The sequence below is a fragment of the Andrographis paniculata genome, unplaced genomic scaffold, assembly GCF_009805555.1.
Source record: "Andrographis paniculata isolate CXL003 unplaced genomic scaffold, ASM980555v1 Contig77END, whole genome shotgun sequence".
Taxonomy (NCBI): Eukaryota; Viridiplantae; Streptophyta; class Magnoliopsida; order Lamiales; family Acanthaceae; genus Andrographis; species Andrographis paniculata.
Window position 1 is genome coordinate 3193517 of NW_026137614.1, and position 22146 is coordinate 3215662.

General features: G+C 29.4%; 2 protein-coding genes across 2 annotated transcripts; one reads left to right on the forward strand and one right to left on the reverse strand.

Moving 5' to 3' along the window:
* Positions 1-2698: 2698 nt before the first annotated feature.
* LOC127239493 (fasciclin-like arabinogalactan protein 4) lies at positions 2699-4773 on the reverse strand. Its single transcript, XM_051257680.1, has 2 exons — positions 3298-4773; positions 2699-3050 (listed from the first exon to the last, which is right to left on the reverse strand). Exon 1 carries the CDS (start codon positions 4696-4698, stop codon positions 3409-3411), a length of 1290 nt encoding a protein of 429 aa, XP_051113637.1. The 5' UTR covers positions 4699-4773; the 3' UTR covers positions 2699-3050; positions 3298-3408.
* Positions 4774-18214: 13441 nt separating this feature from the next.
* LOC127239431 (protein TRM32-like) lies at positions 18215-21662 on the forward strand. Its single transcript, XM_051257574.1, has 5 exons — positions 18215-18529; positions 19125-19350; positions 19474-19550; positions 19632-20844; positions 20931-21662. The coding sequence occupies exons 2-5, from the start codon at positions 19188-19190 to the stop codon at positions 21482-21484; spliced, it is 2007 nt and encodes a 668-aa protein (XP_051113531.1). The 5' UTR covers positions 18215-18529; positions 19125-19187; the 3' UTR covers positions 21485-21662.
* The last annotated feature ends 484 nt before the right edge of the window (positions 21663-22146 follow it).

The window sequence follows — 22146 nt, forward strand, 5'->3', positions numbered from 1 at the left end:
AAAATAAGTAAATAGTTTAATTAAAATTAAGAAAATTATAAATTTTAAAATTTAAAATGCGATTAAAGTGTATAATTATATTTTTAAAAATAGAAATGACAAATTATGTAAGACGGATAAAAATAAAAAATAGGGATAAATTATCTGGGTCGAAAGGAGTATTATTTTAAGAAAGTATTGCATGTATAAAATGTCGTATTCTCTACAGACAGCAATAATGGTGTGCGTGAGACTTTGAATCCCATCACAGATAACAGCCGAGCCTGCCCTGCACCACTAACAAAATGACACGTGTCATTTCTTTGAATTTGACATTTGACATTTTTCCTTTTGTAATTTGAATTTCTCACTTCATGTTTTAAAAACCATTTCTAAGCAAAATAAAAATAAAATGGATACGAACAGATTGGGTATACGTTCGGTCTGCCTTTTCTAAAAAAATTACATATTTTAAAATTTAAAAAGTTTAAGTTTAATTATATTAATTATTTTTATTTTAATTTATAATTATATTAAGTAATATACTTTTAATTATTTATTAATTAAACTCTTAAATTTTTATTTTTACAGTGTTATAATATATAGTAATCTCAAAAAAATTAATATTTAATTATAAAATATTATTTTTAATATTATTGATGTAATTCTTTTATTCTTTATATTTTACATTAAAAAATAAACTTCAAACCAAAATCCTAAACATGTTTTCATTTTGAATAGATATTGTTATTTGATGTGTTATAAATATATATATTGATGTGATAATTTAAATATAAAATAAATTTTAATATAATATAATAAATAAAAAACAAATATTTAAATCAATATTTTGGAGACTTTTTTTAATAGTAAAATCAAAACAAAGCCTTACACACAAACACATTATATTTTGTATGAAAAAAAAAAGTGATGGGTGTGATATTTTTTTAAAAAAATAAATTATAAAATTTATAATAAAAAAATAAAAAAATATTGTAGAATTTTTTTGTGTTCATTATATAAGTCAATATAAGAGGTTGAATATGTTAACTTAATATTTTTAAATAACGTTATTTTCTATAAATATTATTAAAAACATAATATGCATATATTAATACAATATATATTATATATTTTATTTATGTACAAAAAATTAATAATTCAATATAATATATTCTCTATATCCGATTTTAAGGGTCTCATTTACTTTTGGCGTCATTATACTTAATATTAAAAATATTCTTATAGTTGTATAATTTTTTTTTTTTTTGCACAAATGTCATTATAATAGTACTATAAGACATTAATAAAAGTATTTTTGTCATTTTCCCTTTATTTGCACTATATTTTCATATAATAATTAATATTCAAATATCAACACACAAGAAGTAAATAAGACCTTTAGAATTCGAGAACAAGAGCTTAGTCAAGATCGGCAGAGGAAACGTCGAACGAACAATTGTTATTTGCGAGAACAAGAGCTTAGTTATAAGCAGCGGCAACGTCGGACAATCAATTGTTATTTGCGTTTGCATCTTATGCACTTGAATTAGTGTTTGCATTTTGGAGAGAACATAAGTTCAATCAAAAGCGGCGGAGACAACATCGGACAAGTGACTGTTAAGCTTAGATAATGTTGGACAATAATTGTTTTTGGTGTTCAACTTTTTTTTCAAACTTAAGATAATTTGATTTTTTCTTAAATAGAAGAGTTAAAATATATTTATGGTAATTACCATATTTTAGAGATTTATAGCTATTTTATGACTTCTTATGATACAACTATCATATTTTTTTTTTTTAAAACAATAATTTTATTTTCATAAATAATCATATTATCATAAATTATTTCTATTTTTTTTTAAATTATTACACAAATATTATTACTCTTTATATCAATATATTTACAAAGATAATTTTATTATCTACATTACACCATTTTCAATATAATATTATCATTTTTTAAATCTTGCACCGCACCCCCAATGAAATTATTCTTCGGGACGAATGGAGTAAAACTTTTTCAATTACAAATAATTTTAATTTAATATTCTAAACATTATTTGGGTGAAATTTCCTTTTTTTAAAAAAAATAAAAAAAATATTTTTAAATGAGAATTATGAGATGGTTTGAACAATAGTGTACGTGCGAGAGTTTAATGTGATATATTTAATTGAAATAAATTGTAAAAGTTGTGCAGTAAATTATCCTGAAAATTATAATAAAAAAATAAAATGAAGAAAGCTAATGCATGGTAAGTACGTACGTAGTACTCTAAAATATAGGACCAAATCAGAGATCCAATACATATTTATAAAGCTAAATATCGTAATATTGAATAATAATAATAATAATAATAATAATAATAATAAGGCTAAAGGCTTAAGAAATACTCTCGTCCTCTAGATATAATGTCATGCTATGTACACAAAAATTCAAAAGAAATAGAATTAGTAATATTTAAAAATAAATCAATAAAACTAATCACAATATAATATAAATAATTAATATTAAAATAACTAATTAATCTAATTAAAACTTAAAAAATTAAAAACTATAACATTTAAAACACAATTAAAAAATATATATTTTTAAAAAATAAAAATAAAATTACATAATATGTTCGACATATGAGAAGAGAGTAGATACTTGGGACTAGCAATCAGTTAGGCCCGTAATATATATAAATAGCACACCGTCTTATATACACAGTACATATTGTCTATATATGTGTTGTATAAAACTATAACATGTGCTTTTTTGTTCATGTGCCGTAATATTTGTATTATTGAATACATATTTTTTTATTTAGTAACACCGTATGCTGTCCAAGAGACAGAAGAAAGTACCAAAAATAATCAAGCATAATGTATGTTCAAAAAATGGAAGCAATTTAATATTAAGGCCAGCAAAAGAAAAGCAGCAGGCTGTGGGTACTTGAAACATAAGTTACTTTTCATCGCCATTTCTGCAAAGGATTTACTTTCCCCAAAGCTTCTTTCTTCTCAACTGTCATCACGCAAACACTAACCTTCTACAGCTTTTACAGCACTCCATTAATGGCAGGAAACTAAAATGCTTAAAAGGAAAACCCACATTACATTTACAATTTACAGTGCTGGCACGTGCGCCGTGCGTGCTGCAAAATTGGTACTACTTCTCTTCTATGTATATATATATATATATATGTGTGATCAAATCTATATGCACAGGAATGCCAATTCCATAAATATCAAGAAGAATCATAATGAAGATCGATTTATGAATCGAAGAATTACACATTAATTCCATTCAAAAGGTACTAATTGAATTTTTACCTCATTCAATCGACGAATCCCAGTTGAAAAATGGCTTCTGCAGGATGGATCAAATGCAGCTGTCAAGGGTTGAATTCACTCCCATGGTGGGGAATAATCGAATTGATGATCTCACAGCAGCAGGATTAGATGACAAAACAGTATAACGCAACACCACCACCGGAAAACGCCAACTCTCAGAGCTAATAATTCCCCACGCGCCACCGCCGCCGCCGCCGCCCGGAGTTCCAGCCCCGGCGGGGAGGTTATATGGCTGGGCGGACCGTACACGGCGGGATACTGCGGCGGGAGCGCTATTTCCGGCGGCGGAGCTGGGTTGATCGCTCCGCCGGCGTGGCTAGGCTCGTTCTCGTTCATACCGATTGGATTCTTCCCGAAGAATTCCTTGGGGAGCAGAACCTTGGAGACGCCAAAAATGGCGACCGGGTTTTGATCGCAAACCGTTTGGGTAACCGCCGCCTGTACAATACCCGTGTCGATTGCGACCGACCCGTTAACCCGGGAGATGTTGACGGTGAAACTACCCGCCCCGTTTTGCTCGGTTGCCAGGGTCGGGTAAACCGGGTTCACGATGGACTCGAGGGAGCCGAGCGGGTAGTAGGAATGGAGCACGTGGAACCGGAGTACGGCCGCCTTCTTCTCCGCCGGTAGGGATTGGAATCGTACGGACGGCGGCAGATCGGAGAAAGCTTCGTCGGTGGGGGCGAAGAGGGTGATTCCGGCGCCGGCCTCGTCGGCTTCGAATTCGGAGACTAAACCGGAGGCGGAGAGCATCGACGCCGCCACGTTGAAGCTGTGGCCGTCGATTAGGGATTTGGTGATGTTCAGCCCCACCGGAGGGCGGGTCTCCGACGCCATGAGGTTCATATTGTACGGTACCAGCAGCGAATCGATGGAGAGGATGGAGAGGTTGTACGGTAGGGTTTCAATTGGGGAAATCAGAGAGGCGTTCGAGGACGGGGAGTGGAAAGTCACGGCGGCGGAGGCGGCGTCGAAGGTGATGTTCACGGCGGCGAACTTATCCGCCGCCCGGCCGGTCGTCTGTAGCAGCGTCGTCATTAATTTCCCCGTCGGCGGGGCGCGGCGGAGGTCGGAAAGCGAGAGGTACTGGAGGAGGATGTGGTAGCGGAGGACATCGGCGAGATTGGTACCGGAAGCCGGCGGTCGGTCGGAGCGGAGGTAGGAGTTGGGGACGGCGAGGACTGTGACGGCGGAGAGGTTGGATAGATCGCCGGCGACCGCGGTGGAGGTGAGGAGGGCGGCGAAGGCGGAGAGATCCGGGAATGGGGCGAGGATTTGGGTGATGTTAAGGGAGGCGACGGGGAGGGTTTGGGAGGAGAGGAGAAGTAAATTGAGGAATGTGAGAGGGGTAAAAATGGAAGTGGAGATTAGGGTCGCCATTTCTGCGAGTGTTGTGTCTCTGAGTGTACGAAAGTGAGTGAGAGAGGGTGGAGGGAGTGGATGGAGATGGGGATCCACACTAATAATTATTTTCATTTATTTTTTTAAATTTTAAATAAATATCTTAGCCTTTATCATCTGAAAATTTAATAATACCATCCTCTTATATATCATGTCTATTTTTGTTGTATGTCCCATTTATTTTATTATTTTTTTTAATAAAATTATATATTCTAATTTAATTTTAAATTTTTTAATTTAAATTTTAATTAGATTAATTAATTATTTAAATTTTAATTTATTTTATTTTTATTAATTTATTATTAATTATTTATTAATTATACTTCTCATAAATTCGTGTATACGGTCATCATATGTAGAAATTGATGCGATGCTCTTAGGTTTAATTCATACTATTTTTAGTATTGTAGTGATTAGTGTTAGTATTGTTTCTTGTTCAAATATAGTTTAATACTCCCTCCGTCCATTAACAAACTATTCATTTTTTTATTTTGGTCCGTCTCATAACAAAATATCCGTTTCCTTTTTTAGTAATTGTACTATCTACCTAACATTACAAATACCCTTATAATTTACAATGTATTACACAAATGTTATTACCTCTATATCATACAATACTAATAGGGTTAATTTAGTCTTTTTACTTTTATTTGTACTTTATCCCAATATAATACTAATATTCCTAAAATCCCGTGCATAAACAAAATGAATAGATAGATTGGGGACGGAGAGAGTATTTTTATAGTAAATTAAAAAATTAAAATATTTTATGGGTTAATAAAAGTATATAAAAAGATTTTGATATTTTTGTCTTTACCATTACAAAAAAATAAATATTTTATAAAAAATTAAAATTACTTTGGTAGATATAATTATTTTTATTATAATAAAAAAAGTAATATTCTCCCTTACCGTTTTGGTTTGTCTATATTTTTACTTTCCATATTATTTTTTCATTTTAATTTATCTAGTTTTTACTTTTTATATTATTTGTCATTTTAGTTTGTTTACTTTTTATTTTTTATATTATTTTTAAATGATAAAATAAAAACTGGTAGACAAGAAGAGTACTTCTTAATAAACAAAAATTAATAAAAATATATAATATGAAAGGGTTGAGGGGTTTAAATATATGACTTCACATTCACAATTACAAGTTTATCCACATAACACCGGTTTATTCTTTACGGAACAATAATTGAGTTTTAGTTTCCTATTGTTAAAATATATTTAGAAAATATATACTACATCCGTCTCATAAAAAGAGTACTATTGATTTTTTTAGGTTGATATTTGAATATTAATTATTATATTAATACGTAATACAAATTAAGAGAAAAATACAAAAATATCTCTATTAGTATTTTATAATACAAATACAATGACATTTGTGAAGTAAATTATATAAATATAACGATATTTTTAATGTTATATACAATACGCAAAAAACAAATAATACATTTGTTATGGGAACAAGGTAATACTCCCTCCGTCCCTTAACAATCTATCAATTTTTCCATTTTAGTCCGTCTTATAACAAAGTATCTGTTTCATTTTTTTAGTAATTGTACTATCTACCTAACATTACAAATACTCTTCTAATTTACAATATATTACACAAATGCCATTACCTTTATATCATACAATACTAATAGGGTTAATTTAGTCTTTTTACATTTATTTCTACTTTATCCCAATATAATACTAATATTTCTAAAACTCCGTGCAAAAAGCAAATAGATAGATAGATTGTGGACGGATGGAGTATTATATTTATGGGAGTTATCTTTTTTAAGAGATTTGTAGTGTTCTTGCTTTATTTAGATAATTTGATTATAAATAAGTACGATTTCTTATGATTGAAATAAATAATTTCAATTTCATACTCTAGACATTGACCCGTTATATCCGTATATGTTTTTATATTTTATTGATGTATGTGCATCTATCCACGGTTATGCTGTCATTTTCATGTTGTCTCCATCTCTGATACTTCGATCTTTACTGATAAAGTTCTACTTTTGACTTTTAACGCCTTTGAGATTCTTGTTTTTAACTTTAATTCTATTAAGAGCGAGCAAGTTTTGTCTTCGACTCTAACTCTGTTGTGAGCAAGCGAGTCCTGTTTTCGACTCTAGCTCTATTAAGAGTGAGTGAATCTTCTTTTCGACTCAAACTCTATTAAAAGTGAGTGAGTCTTCTTTTCGACTCTAGCTCTATTAAGAGTGAGTAAGTCTTCTTTTCAACTCTAGTTTCGATATGAACGAGCGAGTCCTATTTCCAACTTTAAAGTATTGAGAGTTATGCTTCTAACTCTGATCTAGTGAACGGCTACACCACTTTCGTCAATCTTGGCAAATTTAAGTTCGTTCGTGGACGATCTCGGTTACTTTTTTTTTCGGTCACTTCCACTACAAAAAAAAAATAGTATATTTGTAACGGAATTCCGTTCCTAAAGTTCACGTAGCTAACGTAATTCAATATCTAATTCCGTCTCTAATATCATTAGTAACGGAAAAAGTGAATTTAGGAACGAAAAAACCTCGTTAGAAAATTGATAATTTCTTGTAGTGTTCTGACAAACTTAAATTTGTCCGATCATATCTTGAGTTTGAGGAGGGATGTTAAATTATTTATAAAATATATACTCCCTCCGTCCACTCATAAAGTATACAATTACTTTTGGCGCGGTGTTTAAGAAATAATTGTATTTTAATTATAGTAGGTAGTTAAAAGTAGTGTAATGATATTTTTGCCCTTGATTTTTTGTGTAAAAGTAATGATGTGATGTAAAGTAAGGGTATTTGTGGAAAAAAAAGTAAGGTATTTAATGAAATGTCTACTTTCTAATTAGACGTCCCAAAATATAAATATGTATATTTTTTAGCTGGACGGAAGAAATATTATATTTATGATAGTTATCTTATGTAAGAGATTTATAGTATTTTTCTTTTATTTAGATGATTTGATTATAAATATGTACGAGTTTTTATTCTTGAAATAAAAAATTTCAATTTTATATTGTAAAATGTATGATTAAAATGGGTGCATGTGTTAGGTGAAAAAAAAAAATCATAGTTTTGTTTGAGTTTGATTTAAGTTAGGATTTTTAATTTTAATGTAATATTTTATTAAAAAAATAATATATTTTTATTTAAAAACAATAACGTAAATACATGAATAAAGTTGGTTTTGGTTTGGCCCAAATCCAAACAAGCCCCATAGATACAAACAAGACAAACACGGTTCATTAATACTTCCCTCGTCAAGTTAAATTCACTCATAAGTTTGAGTTTTATTATATTTAGGGTGTGTTTCTTTTGATTTTGCTTTAATTTTTTAGTTTGAATTTGATATTAAAATAATATTTAATAAAATATTTTATAAATATATATATATATATTTTTAAAGAAAAATGTATAACCCAAATAGAAAAACACACTCAATAATGTAACAAATATAAACTATAGTATATAATAATAATAATAATAATAGAAGCAAAGAAAGACGGATCATTTATTTTTGTTCGTAATATAATATAAAAATACAATAAATACACAAATTAATATATATTGTAGACAAAAAAATTGTGTTATATTTTTATAAACACAAAATCGTATAAATTACATTTAATTTAAATATATGCGGGTCATATTCTCTATTCGGATCCTTTGATTCTCTCCGGGTCGATCCATTTTTCCAATTTGGATTTGGGTGGCTTCTTTGATCCGAAGGGATTTTGGTCTTCAGTTTGACTTCGTCGGTTTTTAGGAAACTTTGGTATCCGTGTTGGCGATTTTGATCATCAACTTTGGATTGATGTCTTCTTTGGATGATCCGACAGAATTTGATCTTTAAGGGAGGGATTTGGTGCTTCATAACGCTTTTGGCGGCGTGTCCCTTTGACTTTTGGATCGAAGATGGCCTGGTTTGCGCCTTTTATGAAGAACGCGACGAACATCTTGAAGCTTTGGGAGCGACTTTGGAGGCTCTTCCTTGGCTTTGATGGATTTCTCGATGGCTTTGAGAGCTTTGATCTTTCCTCTGGCTCGGACATACGACGAAGAACGTTAACTCCATCGATTCGTCAACCAATATTGGATCATTTGTCCAAATCGGTGACTTTTCGACGAAAAACGCTTCGAAAGACACGAAGAACAATGAAGATCATTGCAGAGAGTCTAGAGAGACTTACCCTTGCGCAAGTCTTCAAATGAACTTCGATGTGTAAATGAATTGGCCAAGGCTTCTATTTATATGGGATGGTGGCCTTGGCTTCCTTTTCGGATGGTGCCACGTGGATGGAAAGATTTTATAATATTTCCTTTTTCATCGGATGCTGTTTTCCATTTTTGACGGATTTGATTATGCACCTTCCTTTCTCGCCAAAATCTTTATATCATTGCCTTTTTTTGGAAGATATTAATTTATATACTTCCTTTATTGACAAGATCTTTATATCATTGCCTTGTTTGGAAGATATTAATTTATATACTTCCTTTATTGACAAGATTAATTTATTTTGCTGCCAAATTTATTATGGTTTTATTTATGCACGTAATATTTGTACGATATCTTCCATTTTAAGCAGATTTTTGCATTAATGGTTGATATTTATTGTACAAAAATTAACATATGTGCATAATTAAATACCATATATTTATATTATTGGAATTTTATTTTCTTCCATAATACATGATATTTAATTTAATTTAGACATTTAATTTTTAATGTCTACATATATCAATAATATATTTTTTATTTTATTTTTTAAAAAAATTATACTTCAACATAAAATATTTTATTTTATATCATTAAACATAATTTTTTATAATTAACATGAAATTATTTCAAATTTAAAACACTAGACAAGCGTAAACTTTTTTAATGTATATATATTTCTTTTATGTATATATTTAAGTTTATAGAATGAGTTTTTCTAATTGGATATATATATATATATTTATTTATTTATTGAGAAAAGAAATACTTAAATTATATTTTTTAAAAATATGTTGGATCCAGATGGTTCTTTTTATTTATTTATTATTTTTATGAAGTGGGAAGCTGTTGTCGTTACCCGAAAATGTTCATTGGGTAAATCACCGATCGAATTTAATACCGTGCAAACTAAGCTCGACAGGCAAGTCACATTAGACAAATCATGTGTGGCAGGTGACCTGAGGCATCGGGGGTTTGAACTCATAACCTCACCGTTCTTATTATTGGTTTTAAGTGATTTTGTTTGAACCTGAAATAATGAGGTTTGTTAACGTGTTTTATATATTCCCTCCGTCTCTTAATAATTTATCTATTTTTCTATTTTGGTATGTCCCATAGTAAAATATCTATTTTTTTTAGTAACTATACTTTCTATTAACATTAAAAATACTATTACAATTTACAATATATTACATAAATATCATTATTTTTATATCACACAATATTTATAAGATCATTTTAATCTTTTCTATTTTATTTTAAACAGACCTTAATATAATACTAATATTCATAAAACTTTATGAAAAAATAAACTAAATATGAATTTTGTACTTGTAAAATTTATTATTATATTTATGGTTGATAGTATTTTTTTTTTTTTTTTTAAAAAACTCATTTTTTTTTTGCTCAAGATACTTAAAAAATTCGTGACCACCCTGACTCTCTAGCTGTGTTTTCTATACTAAGGCTTTGTTGTCTTTCTTTTATTTCTATTATTTTTTTAATTTTAAAATTATTTTGTTTATTTTTATAGTTTTGAATTAATTTATAATAAAAAATATTTTAACAGTAAAAGTTGGCAATTGAACCCACCATAAAACAAATACTCTCTTCTGTCCATATTTATCTATTCGTTTACTTTTTGCACGAAATTTTAAGAATATTTCTAATGTATGATATAAAAGTAATGATATTTTTGTAATATAAATAAAGATAAAAAGACTAAACTAATTTTAGTAGTAATATATGATAGAAATATAATGACATTTGTGTAATATATTGTAAATTAAAAGAGTATTTGTAATATTAGGTAGATAGTAAAATTACTAAAAAAAAAAAAAAATGAATACTTTGTCATTAGACGGACCAAAATGAAAAAATAGATAGATTATTAAAGGTCGGAGGAAGTATAATAAGATCTTTACCATCAAATCATGTTGTAATTTTTATTTTTATTTCAAAAATTAATATATATATATATAAATTTATTAAAAATTAAATATTAATTTAAAAAACCAGGCCCGTTCCGACCTTCGTGAGACCAGACACAACTCGAAAATTTTTGGGCCTATTTTTTTATGTTCAAACACAATTTTTTCGTGCCGTGCTTAGTCGGACATTTGGTCGGGCTTATTATTATTAGGGTAGGTGGAGTCCACTTTTTTCTTCTTTTATTTATTTTTTTAAAATAAAATTAATTTGTATTAATACTATAATTACAAAATCATAAACAATTAACATGTAATTAAGATAGGTACTAAAAATCATAATTAATAGAATAACAAAGAAATAATAATAATAATAATAATAACTTATTTGATATTAAATTTAGTTAATATTAAATTAAAATAAAATAAAATTTATAATTTCTTTATAAAAAGATATAATAAAAAATAAAATAGATAGAATCGTGCATTTCGCAAAGTAGTGAACATAAATGGTGTACAGCTCATTGCATTGATAAATCCAATATATTTAATTTAAGATTTTTTTTTCCTGTCCAAAAGTATTGGCTTTATTCACAGATATATTTTTAAAAATATTAATATTATTTATCAATAATAAATTTGTTTACTTGGTGTTTTTTTGGCATAATATTTTATAAATGTTATTTTTTGGCATAATTTATTATTTTTTAACGATCGATGTATTTTTTTTCAACTAGCAATATAGCGTATTCTATTTATGCATTGTATTTTTTTTTGTTTGTTTTTTTATATTTCTCAATTGAATTATCTGTTTTACCGAACAAAATGATCAATTTTCGTGCTCTACTGAATTTCTTTTATCTGCAATTTCATTATTTACTATCATTTTTTTTTTCTCTGCAATTTTATTTTTTGTATCAAACGAACCCCAAGTATCCATTTACTTTTTACATGTTGATATTTGAATATTAATTATTATATCAAAACGTATTACAAATTAAGAAAAAATTGCAAAAGTACTTCTATTAGTGTCTTATCATACTAATTTAATCACATTTTTACAAAAAATTATACAAATATAAAAATATTTTTAATATTAATTACAATGATATAAAATACAAATGAATATATTGTTAAAGAATGGAGGGAACTGAGACGAATTTCTAATAGTGATTTAAATATTTTCTCCGTTCAATAACAAATTATTCATTTTTTTTATTTTAGTCCGTCCCAAAACAAAATATCATTTTCCTTTTTTTAGTAACTGTTATATTTACCTAACATTACAAATACCCTTACAACTTACAATATATTACACAAATGTCATTACCTTTATATCACACAATACTAATAAGGTTATTTTAGTCATTTTTACTTTATTCATACTATATCCCAATATAATACTAATATTTCTAAAACTACGTGCAAAAAGCAAACAAATACTTAGTTATAGGACCGAAGAAGTAGAATGTTTTATGGAATGAAATGATTTTTACATTTTTTTTTATTTGTATCCGGATTTGCTTCTTGTATTCTCGAAAATATTATTTATAGATATATTCAAAACAAAATTAAGGAAAAAAAAAATCTTTCAAAATCATATGGAATAAATAAGGTGTGTTAAAAGTAAACATAGCAAATATTTAGCCTGTGTTTGTGGGCTTGAGTATTGGATTTTGGGCTTTAAATAATAGTAGTAATTTCTTTCTTTTTTTTTTTTTTTTTCTTTTATATTTTTTATTTTTCTTCATTGAAATAATTATTTAATATAAAATAAATATTGATAATTGATATTTTGTTTTAAACGTAAAATTACTTTTTAATATTATATAAAAAATAAAAAAGTAATTATTTAATTTAATATATACATTTTTTTAGATTATGAGTAATAAAAATATCAGTGATAAACCTCAAAGAAACACGTGAAATAGCTGAAATACTATTTTTTAACACAAAAATTCTTAATTGTTGAGAATGGGCCACGAGGGCCCTTTCAGTCCACTTCATCGTCAAACCAGACTCTGATACCACTGTTGGGACTGTGCCAACTCAATGCTAGTATGATATTGTCCACTTTGGACTTAGTTCACACGAATTTGTTTTTGAATATTCTCCAACAATCCTCATACTAGTGAAGTTCATTTTGGACTTATAATGTGTATAATTTTCTTCGTATCTTTCAACATGGGACTTGGGTTTGCACCCCAATAATCCTCCCTTCAAACGACACCAAATAATTCCCTATTCTCCTATTCCATCCAATAAGATTATTACATTTGTAACAATAAAGAGGAGAGAGAATATATATATAGTAATTAGTTAAATTTAGATATATTTTTTGAATTCTATCCTCATTATTTAATCTTGTCATTTTATTTTAAAATTAAAAATCAAATAAAACATATATCATATTTTAATTTTTATTATCATTAATTTATATATTTTGTATATATATATTTGCAAAATATCACACTCTATAAAAAAATTAATACAAAGTAAATTCTTACAAAAAATATATATATTTAAATTTATTTTCATCTAATATTATAAAAGTCTATGTTTTTATACTATCTCCCATAGTAAGAATGTTATTTACTTTTGGTATGAAATTTTTTATATATTAATATTATTTTGTTTATAATACAAATTGATATAAAATGATTTATACCCTTAATAAAATATTTCTACTAAGAGAAATATTTGGTCCTTAATGATTTATGCAAATTCTGAAATGAAACAAACAAAATAACAATTATACTAAAATGAGGTATAATTTTATTATGCTATTTTACAATTTTAAATGACTTATATACAATAGTAAAAATTGTTATAAATAATTTATATAATTTTATTATGCTATTTTACAATTTAAATGACTTATACTCCATCCGTCCAAGCTAAAAGTATACAATTACTTTTGACGCGGAGATTAAGGAATAATAGTATGTTAATTATAGTGGGTAGGTAAAAGTAGTAAAATGATATTTTTGCCCTTATTTTTTTTTGGTATAAAAGTAATGATGTGATGTAAAGTAGAGGTATTTGTGAAAAAAATGAGGTATTTAATGAAATGATTACTTTGTAATTGAACGTCCTAAAATAGAAATATGTATACTTTCCAACTGGACGGAGAGAGTATACAATAGTAAAAATTGGTATAAAATGATTTATATAATTTTATTATACTATTTTACTATTTTTTTAATAAAATATTCTAACTATGTAATTAAAAAATATAAAAAATATATATATCCTTAAAATATTATAAAAAATTGAATGTATTTAATTTTTATATAGTTTTGCATGTAATATTTTGTATAAAAATAAATAATTTTTACAAAAATGGTAAAGTAACATAAAAAAAAATTAAAATTAAAATTGAATATAATATTGGTTTTATTTTTGTAAATTTTTGAAAAATTGAATATGTAAAATAACATAGATTGAATTTTAAAAATATATCTAAATCTAACTAAATGCTATACTATTCTCTCTTATTTATTACTACAGTTAGTAATCATTTTATTGGTGAAAATAGGGGAAATAGAAAAAATTTTGGAACAAAAGATTTGATTCCCTCGAACCAAGGACCAACCAATGTCCTTCCCTGCCACCTTATACCTCATATTATAAAGAGATTCGATGGCTGATTAATCACAACAGTCGGGATCGACCCAACACCGCCAAGAGACTTTCGACATAAGACACCTCCACAGGTCACAAGAGTGAGTCCACCACCACAACCAATGCCCACTACCGTCCAGTCCACTTAATCATCGAACCAGACTCTGATACCAATGTTGTTATTCTGGATCTTCCTGAACGTTGGGGTGATTTGGACAGATTCTTAACCAAATAATTAGTGCGGATAAAACTCAAAGGTTAAGAATATAAAGTAAAAGAAAAATTGCTCAATCGGTGAAGTAGGCTCATATCGCAGCCACTCCTTCACCAACTCCAAATCGTCCTACGAGGTAACCCATGAAAGTGTCGATTAGAAACAAGGTGGAGATTGTTGGTGTGTTCAGCCTCGATCCAAATCCGATCCATTACTAAACAAACAAATTCGTTAACTTTAACACACGAATAACCCCCTATTATATACTCCCTCCGTCCCATATCTATGTATCCATTTGTTTTTTGCACGGAGTTTTAGAAATATTAGTATTATATTGGGATAAAGTAGAAATAAAGGTAAAAAGACTAAATTAACCCTATTAGTATTGTATGATATAAAGGTAATGACATTTGTGTAATATATTGCAAATTAGAAGGGTATTTGTAATGTTAGGTAGATAGTACAATTACTAAAAAAAAAGAAACGGATACTTTGTTATGGGACGAACCAAAATGAAAAAATAGATAGATTATTAAGGAACGGAGGGAGTAGTATTGACTACGCATAAAATATTATGGTTCAGTTATGGTGCTTATTGCTGATTTTTTCAAATTAGCCGTGATCAAAAGTGCAGATATAATAAAATATGTGTTATTTCTTTATATTTAAAATATACTAAAATATACTCTATGTTATTTAAATTTATTTCCTTTTTTGTTTTTTTTTGTTGTTATTCAAATTTATTTCCGTTTTTTTAGTAGAAAAATATATATTTTTTTTATACTTTTTATTTACCCTAAAAAGAAAATTTTCTATTTTTACTCATTTTTTTTTAAAACTCGTACACGGTAAAATAAATATAAATTTAACCTAAAAAATAGTAAAAATAAACTCTTAAAATTTGAGAAAAATAACTATTTTGAGTATATTTACTATTTTTTGAGATTAAATATAAGAAAAATAAATATATTTGTAATTTTAGTGGTTTAGAAATTGAGATTCTAAACTATATTCGTAGTTTGATTTCATTTAGATCAAATATCGTTAAATAAGGACCGCCAATGGGGTTAGACGAGAGTTTATGAAACCACGAGTGAGTTTAACGCAGTTTTAGAAGTATAGGAGATTTGACGCAATTTCATGAAACTACGTGTAGGTTTTGTGCAATTTAGCCATTTACTTTTTGCATCATTAGACTTAACATTAAAAATATTCTTATATTTATATAATTTTTTTTTTGCATTAATATCATTATATTAATATTAAAAGACAATACTAAAAATATTTTTGTCATTTTCTCTTAATTTGTATTACGTTTGATATAATAATTTATATTTAAATATCAACACGCAAAAAGTAAATGTGACTGGTAGAGCCGGAAAGAGAAAGAATATTTTATGTAGTATCAACACTAAACAAGTGCCCGGAGAGAGTATTATAATTAACCAAATTGACAACATAGCGTAATTTCTTACATTTAATTTACAAAACCAAATAATAATAGGGAAAAAATTATTTTTGGTCCAAATATAATCAAAATTTATTAATTTTGGTCCCAATATAAAAATCTTATCAATTTTGGTCTCAATATAACAAAAACTCATCATTTTTGTCCAAATATAACCAAAACTCATCATTTTTCGTCCCAATATATTTTATCAAGTTTAGTCTCAGTATAATTAAAACTCATCATTTGTTGTCCCAATATAATCAAACCTTATTTTTTTTTGTCCTATCGTTAACAAATCGACGGAAAATACTGATGTGAAAAAAAATCACACTTTATATTTATATTTGAAGAAATTGCACAATTTTGCAAGTCCATGTTAGCATTTTTCGTCGATTTATTGACGATGAGACCAAAAAAGATAAGGTTTGATTATATTAGGACAAAAAAGTATGAGTTTTGGTTATATTGGAACTAAAATTGATAAAAAATTTATATTGGGACAAAAAAATGATGAGTTTTGGTTATATTGAAACAAAAAATGTTGATTTTTGATTATATTGGAACCAAAATTGATAAGATGTTTATATTACGACTAAAATTGATGAATTTTAATTATATTGAGACCAAAAATAATTTTTTTTCTAACAATAATAATTCAAACTAACCACTTGTCGTTGATACGACGTCGTCTCTGATGGGTATATTTGATATATATATATATATATATATATGTTTCAAGAGACATTAAAGAAGGTCATTAAAAAAAGGCGGAGAATTCGGGAGAGGATGATCAACTCACTTCACAAAGTGAAAGTCGCATTCGACGCAAGACTTGTTCCTCTAAAAAGTAGCAGTTGTCAAATGCGACTTTGATTTGGTCAATAATCGTATTTAGGTTTCCAAATATTTCAACAACTATACAATTAACATAAAAGTCTAGAACAAGAAAACGGGTCAATTTGCAATTAGAAAAAAATTATTCCATACCCTTCTTCTGAGTTTTGTTTACCATAATACTATTATTTTCATAAATAATCATGTCACAGTAAAATTACTCATACTTTTTTATTTTTATTATTTTTATTGCCACATTTTTTTACACTAATAAGTAAAAAAGTATTTTACTCGTACTTTTCATAAATATTCCGTGACTAATCAATTAAGACTATAGTTCTGAGACGGAGGGAGTATAAAATTGAGATTTTACAAAGTTTGCAATATTATTTTTGAATTAAAATAAATTAAGTGCAAGAAATATATAATGGCTCGTCTCTATGTGGCAATAATAGGCCGAAATTTAAACAAAAATTAAAATTTGTTACTAAATACAACTCACTCTCCTTCTACGAATTTAAGATAAGTATAAGTAATAAATAATTAAAAATATATTAATAAATATTAGAAAAATATATTTTTATTCATTATATTTTATATTGTATTTTATTAAAATATTAATTCATTTTTTTATATGATATAAATATGTTTTTAAAAAGCTCATGGAATACCTATTGGTTAAAATTTAATGCTGAATGTATTAAATGCTATTACTATTACAATTATAAGACAATTATTTAGTAACAACATAAAGTATTATTTAAAAATTAATTAATATTATTAATTAATTAATTAGTAGTCTTGTTTTGACACAAAAATATAAATTTATAACATTGTCCAAAAATAATTTTGTTTCTAATAATAATTACATACGCACCAAAATTGATTTCTAGTCTTATATGCCAATTTTCGAATAAAAATTTACAGTAAATTGTTAAAAAATGGTTACATTTTAAATAAAAATAAATAATGACTTATAATATTTTAGAAGAAAATAATTAATTTAAAATGAAGAAAAATATTTTATGAAATTCTAGAATTTATATATAAATAGAAAAGGAAAACCTAAAGATTATAAATATGGGAAAGAAAAAAAGTCGTACGAAATAAATACACCAATTAATAATATAGAGAGGGTAAAGGATAGGTACAATCATATATAGAAAATAAAAGTGAGGGACTAATTTGCAATTAGTAAAGTTATATATATTGGTGGTTGAATGTGGTGTACGGTCTCGGCTTCATTAGGCGACTGGTTTCCACTGATCATGCGACGGCCAGGCGGGGGACGAAGACTTTGAATTGAATCCTCTCCGCCCATGAATTTCTTCGTGTTAGTGTTTAGCGTATGCGTGAGGGCTACGAGCGATGAATTGAGTGCAATATATGGATGAAGAACGGGATCAGCTTATGATGATGGTGTAATTTATCGAATCTTTCACGTAGATATTACAGTTTCCTTGTTTTCCCGCCACAGTTGTTGAGATAGCGCATGTGCATCGAGAGAAACGAAGTTTGGACGGACGCTGTTGTATTCAGGTTTGTGCAATTTCAATTGTGTGGTTGGATTTGGATTGGATGAGTAAATCTGTTGATTTTGATTTTGAGTATTTTTTTTTGGATCCTTTTTTAATTCGATTGGTTTGGTATTGGTCGGATTGAGTTTGTTTTCCTTGAAAGGGGGAAGTTAGGGAAGTGGAAGGAATCTGGGCGGATTTTTTGGCTTTCCATGTAGTTTCGGAGTTGGACTGATTTTTTTAATCATAGTTTTTTGTTTGACTGGAGATTTTCCGGTAATTCGTCCAACGGTGGCGCTTGATTTAGAAAGTGAAGTAGTGGAGAATATTATTTGTTTTTAGAATTCTGTAATTGCTTAGAAACAGATTGCTTTGTTTGTTTCTGTGATCGTTATTAATTTAGAGTTGTTCGCTTGTTCATTGATTCTGAAATCATACTTGGTAAGATATAAATAAAGCCATGGAGATTTTACAAAAATTGGAGTATTTATGGTTACAGAGATGATGAACAACTCTGTAAATGTTAATACAACTGCAGTAAGGAAATCTATCCATTGGTGAAAGAGTTTGATTCAGTTTCTGTCATGGTGTATTCATCTTCATCGTTTTCATTGCAGAGTTTGAAAAGCTAGATTATCTGTAAGAACTTTGGAAGGATATATATATATATACATATAGACATGGGAAAGTACTTTTGGATGAAAGGCTCCGGTGAAGAAAAGCACAAGAAGCAGCCAGGATGCATGTTCGGATTAGCCCATATGTTCAGTTACCATTTTTGGCACTCGAGTCCGAGAAAGAAGATTCGACATCACCTTTACGAAGGCCAAAAAGATGATAGAGGTGAGCATGTTGCAACTCATTTATCATATATCTTGCTCTGTAATCTGTATTGAGTGGTCTGAGGAAGAAAGTGAGCTGTTCGATTCATCTTTTGACTTGTTTAGTGGCTTCTGTAATTTCCAGGCGACGGAAGAACACGATTGTTTCAGCACGACGACGAAACAGAAATGCTTCTGGACGGAAACCAGAGTCCAATCTCCGTAAGTCTGCATTTGTTTGAAACTGATCCTACCATTCAACTTGCATCCATCTCATGTAAAGATTTTATTTCGTTGAATCAGAATAGCCGAAAATCTCCTCAAACAAAGAAACAATCTCGACCATCTCGCAAAGTGAGGATAAAAGCATTGATTTCCGAGGAGATTGATAAGGAAGTTGAGAATGGAGGACCCAAAGGAGGCTCTTTTGAGCCAAATCTGCAGAGAACTTATTCCATACACCACCTGGAATCCATGGATGTCGACTGGAAACATTCCATCATCTTCCTTCCCGGGAATGCCAACAATGGCCGTGCTCCTAAATCACTAGACGCATCAAAAACAAAGGTTTCTGGTGGTCTAGAGGCAACGGAAAAACCATCGAAGGATACAGAAGATCGTGATTATCGGAAGAATCTTGATGTTGTGGATATGTTCGCGCTGGACAAGGGGACGCTGATCAAACATATGCAAGATCAGGATGATGGTATTGCCAGTTTCGCTCGTACTGCGTTGGGTTTAAAGCAAAAAGTGAAACTGAGCAAATCAAGATCCTTCCCCATGCCTCATTTGTCACAAGAAAGAAAGCTCAAGCCTGCGAAGATCGAAAATAAACAAAATGAAGTTTGGTCACATCCCAGGAGAAGCATGGTTCGATCGGCTAGTCAAGCTCATTCGTCGGATTATCCGGATTATACTGCTTTGGCATCTGAAAAACTACTGGATGATTCTGAGAGCGACTCCATGATCAAACAGGATTCGAATGCAGACAAGAATAATGAAGAGATTGCTGATGAGAAGTGTGAGAATATGACGAGCAAGAACGGTGAAATTCGTGACAAGAATGATACGAAGAAATATGGTCGCAGCAGAAGTTCATCTATAAAAGAATCGCTGGAGAAATATGCGCGGCTTTTTGAGAATAGTTCGCAGGCAGACGTGAAATTAACTTCCTCGATGAGCTTGAGAGTGGCAAATGAATACGGAAATGCTCCAGTACATTCTCGAAGGATGCTTTCCCTGTCGAATGTCGATTTTTACTATTTAACTTCGAATATTGAGGGCCTGGCTGATGATCCTGAACTAAAAGGCTCCATTGTTGCCTCAGAAGCTACTGATTCAGGTCCTGAAAGTAATCCAAGGGAAAGAAACGATGTCGTAAGTACAAATATAATGGAACACGATACATTTGTGTCGTCGCCCGCAAGTGATGATGAATCCGAAATGAAGGACAGTTTCGAAAGGGAAGAACATAAGCCTGAGGCAGAGTCTTGCGCCGAGCTTGAAATGTCGAAGGGTATTATTACATTATATTACATAAGCTGTTTTTACTGCAAGCTCTAATACGTTATCATCGTTCAATTTTCATGTCGTATTGAACAGATCCTCGTGAAGATCCTGAGAACGACAAAATGCCGAGCAAGAGTTACTCGGATTCGGATTACGTAAAGCGCCTTCTAGAACAATCCAACATCGCAAACGACACATCGGAGATGTCATGGCACGCGTCGGATAAGCCATTCAGTCCAGAGCTATTCGAGGATGTCGAAACACGTTGGCCGCACGAGCAAGACGAATTGACAGGATGGCCCGACTTTTACGGGTGCTGGCACCACCGGATGGTGTTTGATTTGGTTAACGAGGTTACGCTCGAGGCCTACGACGTGTCGCTCCCGTACTATCCGACGGCATTGTCCTCGAGCTGCCATGTTCGACCTTTTAGCCGCATTGCCGAGGATGTGAGCGGGATCGTCGAGGGTCTGCTGAAATTGAACCCGTTGACGACGGAGGCGGTGGACGATATCGTCGCGGTCGACATGAGGGGGCGCGGCTGGATGAACCTTCAGACGGAAACGGAGTGCGTCGCGCTTGAGCTTGAAGACATGGTTTTCGACGAGGTAATAGAAGAGACTATTATGATGCTTTTGTTTTGTTAAAGGTTGTTGCTTTCTTTTCTCTTTTCGCGTCGTTTTCGATTCTTTTTGTGCGTCGCGGCACAATACAGTTTTGATCGATCGGCCGGCGGCGGCGGCGGCAGTGGCACAGCCGCCGGACTACGCATTGTGTAATAAATATAGCAATGGATATGTATATAGTAGTGATAAGGTTATGTGAGGGGTGATTGAAAGTTTACAGTGGTTCTTGTAATACTCTGTCTCTGTGTTCTTTGATGAGCAGAGGATTATTGCTTGGATTTTGGTTAAGGCTTGAAAAATGATAGTAATATAATTGAGGATCTATCATATTATTTTTTATTTTTTTATTTTTTTCAGTGATACAACAGACTATCAATATTTTTTTTAAAAATCGGCCTCCAAATTAGTTTATCATATTATGTCTTCCTCCAATTGGAAATCCTAAATATCAACATGGTCACTTTATATCATTATTTTTTTAATTATTACTTAAATTTATACATAATTTATCTACAATAAATCACTTTATCCATTTTTAACCATTATTTTTTATAAATAATAATAAATTTATTATTATTATTATTTTAACTTTTTAAATTATCTTTTTTTATTAATTCAATAATTTTTCATAATTTATTATTATTTTTTATTTTATTTTTTATGTATATCATTTTTATATTAAA